The 5,639-nt window shown below is 39.4% G+C and overlaps 1 protein-coding gene across 2 annotated transcripts in view; it reads right to left on the minus strand.

The window, feature by feature from the left end:
- Window positions 1-967: 967 nt before the first annotated feature.
- The window catches only part of LOC119367600, a 5,299-nt gene continuing 627 nt past the window's right edge, over window positions 968-5,639 (minus strand). The window contains exons 2-15 of one of the 2 annotated variants that reach the window (XM_037633078.1): window positions 5,305-5,450; window positions 5,068-5,208; window positions 4,749-4,946; window positions 4,497-4,645; window positions 4,198-4,335; window positions 3,242-3,366; window positions 2,852-3,009; window positions 2,622-2,759; window positions 2,310-2,504; window positions 2,050-2,198; window positions 1,852-1,961; window positions 1,695-1,761; window positions 1,323-1,420; window positions 968-1,222 (exon numbers count right to left, since the gene is read on the minus strand). In XM_037633078.1, coding sequence (XP_037488975.1) covers window positions 1,197-1,222; window positions 1,323-1,420; window positions 1,695-1,761; window positions 1,852-1,961; window positions 2,050-2,198; window positions 2,310-2,504; window positions 2,622-2,759; window positions 2,852-3,009; window positions 3,242-3,366; window positions 4,198-4,335; window positions 4,497-4,645; window positions 4,749-4,946; window positions 5,068-5,208; window positions 5,305-5,450 — 1,838 coding nt within the window. In that variant the 3' untranslated portion in view covers window positions 968-1,196. Of the gene's footprint in view, window positions 1,223-1,322; window positions 1,421-1,694; window positions 1,762-1,851; window positions 1,962-2,049; window positions 2,199-2,309; window positions 2,505-2,621; window positions 2,760-2,851; window positions 3,010-3,241; window positions 3,367-4,197; window positions 4,336-4,496; window positions 4,646-4,748; window positions 4,947-5,067; window positions 5,209-5,304; window positions 5,451-5,639 lie in introns of those variants that run through there. The other variant, XM_037633079.1, reaches the window with a different exon arrangement.

Consider the following 5,639-nt stretch of genomic DNA (forward strand, 5'->3'; position numbering starts at 1 on the left):
TTTAGTAAATTGCAGGGATTTATCAGGCTTTTATGTCTTTCATTTTATGCTCTGGTGGAATGGTAAAGACCTTGTGCAGCCGGTTTGTGCGGTGAGTATTGTGCCTTGTACATGTTTTTAAATCTTCCATGTAAAGTATTCGTCCTAACTACGTATATTGCTTTTGCAGGATGGGTATGAGTTGAGGAAGCGGTTTTTATTATACTTGCTCAAACATCGTGTGAATGAAGCTAAAGACAACATGCCTGATATTGTGCGAGAATTTTTTAAGCGCATTAAGTAAATCTCAATATTCTGTAATATATTTTTATTTGGATCATTACTTTAAACGTAAACGTTCTCAATTTGATATCTTGTTATGAGTTTACATTACAAGTGAATTGGACTTCAATTATTATGCAACTGTGATCGTGTTGTATAGTGATGGTGTGTAATCAACGTTTGATGGCTGGGATGGGTCTAGTACTGCCCTTTTAATATGGTTAGTATCAAACACGAACAAGAAGAAACAATACATTTTGCATGATGCAGGGAGTATTAATATAGGTTTAGAAACTATGAATCTAGAGCTACACTCCACATGTCATACAACAAAAATTAATCCCTCACATGTTGGGCATGGAGTAATTTTTATGTCATACAACACATGTATCATCACTAGTCAAATTGCAGACCTAAAATCCATGCCGGACTTATTCCCATCCAAATGGACTACTAAAAATCAACAACAAAAAATGTGTAGCTCCCATATTTGACGTAAAACACCCTAAAGATATAATAAACCCATATGAAAGTGGAATTTCTTTTTAAAACTTTGAAATATGATTTATTGAAATTTTCAAACAAAAAGAATCAGGTTGACTTGAGATCAAGCACCTAAACCCCTCACTTCAGTATTTGAGTACTGATAGGCATCAACCGCAAACATAAAGAAGCAATTGTTCCAAACATCAGGCACACTTGGATCGGAGAGAAGATAATAAAAATGTGTTCAACATAAATGGACAAAACAAGCATACCACAAATTGAAGAAAAGCTCAAAAGGGGGATAGGGACATTTACAATGATTTCGAGCTTGTGGTGAATATTAAACAAAGTTACAGTGTACTTTAATGGAACACGATGTAGAGTAGTTCAAAAGACCAGTGTCATCATTGCTGTTCCACCAATCCTTGTATTTATCCTAAATAGTGAAATCAGGCCATTGTGGCATCTTCGCCCACTGCATAAAAACTAGCATGAGATCATCGCCTTCCACTAATGCATAAAAATTAGGCTGTGATTATCGTCTTCCACAATAAAACAAGAGCCAAAGATAGTACCACTGATCTTTCCATTGCTCACTTTCCGTCTTTTGTTGTCGTGGTCAACTTCGCAATCATCCACATCACTTGCCTTCTCCGGTTCAGATGTCAGCAATCTGTTGACAGCACAAAATAATTAAACTTCAGACCAAACAATATAAATGCAACTAGAATAATAAAACAATACTCCCTCCCTCTCATAATATAAGATGCACATATTGGATGTAATAACACCTTATATCATGGGACGAAGAGAGTACTCATTATTCAGAGGATACTCTGGAAACTTGCAATCCCGTATGCAAGAAAGAAACTTCAGTAAACGCAGCCTTAAGACTCTGAAAAATTTATACATTTCAAAACATTATGGCACTTGGTAAATTGACAAACCTTTCTCCAACTTCATTTCCACGCCTCAAACTCGTGTCAGATGCATGAGAACTGTGCACTTCAATGCCTGAACCAACAAATAAGTCTGGTTAGGGAGGACTTCTGAACAAGTAAGATAACAAAAATTAACTCACAGAAGCCAGTGCATTCTACATACAGGTCGTACCACTGATCTCTCCACTGCTCTCACTTTCCATACTCATGTTGTCATGGTCAGCTTCGCAATCATTCAGAGCACTTGCCTTATCTGGTTCAGATGCCAGCAATCTGTTGACAACGCAAAATAATTGAACTCAAACCAAACAATACAAATGCAACAGGCATAACAAAATAATACTTAGGATTCAGATCATACTCTGGAAACTTGCAATCGCGAACGCCATAAAGAAATTGCCGTGAAGACCGCCGTAGACTCTCACAGATGCGGAGCCTCACAAAGCGGTTCATGCAGTTCTGATTCAGCTCCAACAACTCCCTTATGATACTAGCCTCCTTTTTCAACCCCTTCAAAGATCATTTAAAAACCGATGACAAGAGGCTTATAAGCATCAAAAGCATGAATACTTCAAATTCGGCAAACCGTAAGCCTAACTATTTTGAGAGGCATGAACATACCAACATCGAAGCAGCAACAGCTTCTGGACAAGGCCCTTTGTAGGTGCACAGAATATTAAACACAATCTTACAGACCGCATTGCTAAAGTTGAACAACTGATCCTCCAGCACCTCGGTAATGAAATCATCCTCCTCACGGTTCTTGATTTCACATGCCAATAACTCAGACATTAACTTGGCTTCTTCCGCAATACACTTGATACCAGAGATCAGTTTTGAAATGATGCAGACAAGTTAAAAAATATCAAGCACTAAAAACAAGAAATTAGATGGGCAATGCCACGTTCAAAGTTGTATGATGCAGACATGTACCATATAGCCAGCAGCTGCAACAGGAGATTCAGGATCTGATTCGGTCACACTGCTCGCTTTCTCCTTGATATTGTCGCTCAGTTCAACAAGACTAGTTGTGGAACCCACTGCAGGAATCGACTTCTCCATATCCAGACACTTGAAAACATTATTATGCGGTGGCGTTAGTTAATGAGCAAAGCAATCAATCTAACAACAATTTAGTTTGGTAGAGGCAGGGGAAAACTTACAATACAGGCTGCAGCATAAAGGTTCAAATTACCATCAGTATTCCGGTTGTTGTACTCAGCAAGGTACTCAGTGCAGTAATTCAAATAGACTTTAAAAGGAACATAACCAGGCGTCCAGGGCAATAGCCTGTGCCAACCCCATGCGGATTGCATAAGATCTTAATACAGAAGAAAAACTAGTCAGATAAAATCAGGTGATAGTAATCAAAGGGAAGAAAATAATGCAACGAGGGATCAGAGGGAAATGCACCATCACACACTTAAACAACACAATCAAACAAAGGATGCACACAGACAACAGAGCAAGCTAGATATCATATATAAATTTCCTTGAATAGAATAACAATGACAGTTTGAACACAAAAGGTAGATCATGCAAATTCCTTGTACCTTTGTAGAGGATGATATCCAATGGCGGCACATCGTTGACATCTTCAAATTCCTTTGTGTTTTCCATAGTCCCCAGAAACCTGACCATATGTTTACGGCTGACCATTGCGAGCAAGGTGTTGTCACTGCACAAGACCTAATCAGATAAGTACATATGTTCCTTCATCGTGGGATCTAGGATTTTATAGATTGGATGCTGTGAGGTTAGAAATTCGGAAATCCTATCTGGCGCCTGTTCGCTGGGAGAGGGGTGGCAAACGAACCGCTTTTGATGGCAGTATTAGTTATGAAATGAGATCAAACGGTGGCAGTTTTAAACGAACATTTGCCTTCTCTGATAAAAACTGCCATGTCGCTCTGAAGAAACTGCCACCCCTCACAACTAATAATGCCAGCGAAATTGTTCACACATGCCACCCCCTCCTAGCGAACGTTCGCCAGCTAAGGGGGTCCTAGAAATTAGAAGACAGGACAAACGGATGAGGCATGTGGGTCAGGAGACAACAGGCCAGAAGATGGGGGAGAGACTAGGGTTTACTTAAGGTAATGGGACTAATTCATTCTTTATTAACTAGCGACAAAAAACCACGGCCTAGTTTGGCAACATAGTTTTCTCAAAACCGTAGCAATCTAAGACCTCAGTATTCAATTGTCTAGGCAATGTATACTTCAGTTTCTTAAAACCACAGTTTTTTCTTCTTCAGTTTAGAAAAAAGTAGTCAATACCACTTTCTTAAATTACTCCCTCTGTCCCAAAATATAAGACATTTTTGCAAGCTAATACCAAAAAACATGGTATTGGAGATACTACGGTTTATAAAACTGTGCTATTCATTGAAACCAAACACCTCAATGTTTTGAAAACTGAGGTTTCTGAGAAAACCATGGTATTCTCCAAATACCTCAAACAAACTGAGCTGCCAAACCCAGCCGAAAATGTTTGTTAGAGATCATACCATGATATGGCAGTAGCAGGAGCAGTAACGCTGGTGGTTACGGGAGTACTAGAGACCGCAATCACAACAGTGCCATCAGGGCACGAACCCATATCATGATTTTTTTCACTTTGCATAACTGGCTCAGGTATCGGCAATCTGTTGACACACAAAACAAAATAAATTTAGGGCCAAATGATAAAAATGCAACAAGAAAAACAAAGATGAATAATAGTTTAGACATCAATGTTCATGTGAAATTAGTGGTGCAAGAATCAGATCAAATCATGGGATATGGAATTTGAATATTCAGATCATACTCTGGAAAGTTGCAATCACGAATGCCAATGAGAAATTTCCGTAAAGAACGCCGCAGACTTTCACAGATGTTAAACCTTGCAAAGCGGTACATGTTGTTCTGATCTAGCTTCAGCAACTCACGTAGAATATTAGCTTCCTTTCTCATGGCCTTCAAAGATTAAAACATCATTTAAAAACCAGTGACAAGCTTATATGCATAAAAGCATGAATACTTCAGATTTGGTAAACTTTTGCCAAAGGCATTGACATACCAATATGGAAGCAGCGACAGCTTCAGAACAAGACCCTTTGTAGGTGGTCAGAATATTAAATACAATCCGATGGACCGCATTGCTAAAGTTGATCGGCTGATCTTCCAGCACATCGGTAATGAAATCATCAAGCTCTTCACGGTTCTTGATTTCACATGCCATTAACTCAGACATCAACTTGGCTTCTTCTGCAATACACTTGAAACCATAGATCAGTTGTCAAATGGTGCAGATAAGTTAACAAATATCAAACACTAAAAACAAGAAATAGGCAGGCAATGCAACATTCTGATGAAAGTTGTATGATGCGGACATGTACCAGAAAGGCAGCAGCTGCAACAGGAGATTCAAGCTCTGATTTGGTCACACTGCGTGCTTCCTCCTTGATACGGTTGCTCAGTTCAGCAAGGTTAGGAGTGAAGCCTACTGCACAACTCAACTTCTGCTCCATCTCCAGACACTTGAAAAGATTGCATTTGAAACCATGTAAAAATGTAAATGAGCAAAGCAATCAACAAATTACATTTTAGGTTGGTATAGGCAAGAGGGAACGTACACTATAGGCTGCAGCATGCAGGTTGAAATTATCAGGAGCATTACGGTGGAAGTACTGCGTGAGATATTCCAAATAATCTTCGAAAAGAACATGCTCAGGCGTCCAGGGGATCAGCCTGTCCCAGCCCCGTGCGCGTTCCATAAGCTCTTAATACGGAAGAAAGATCAGTCAGATCAAATCCAATAGTAATAGCAAGCGTATCGTTAGAAAATAATGCGATGATATGAGATCGGAGTTAATGAACCATCAGGGCACTAAAAAAACAAGCAAGCAAAGGATGCACACAGACTACAAAGCAAAACCAGATAACAATTTCTGCATGGGCGGGGGAGGCC

Source organism: Triticum dicoccoides, chromosome 2B (genome assembly GCF_002162155.2).
Source record: "Triticum dicoccoides isolate Atlit2015 ecotype Zavitan chromosome 2B, WEW_v2.0, whole genome shotgun sequence".
Classification (NCBI taxonomy): domain Eukaryota; kingdom Viridiplantae; phylum Streptophyta; class Magnoliopsida; order Poales; family Poaceae; genus Triticum; species Triticum dicoccoides.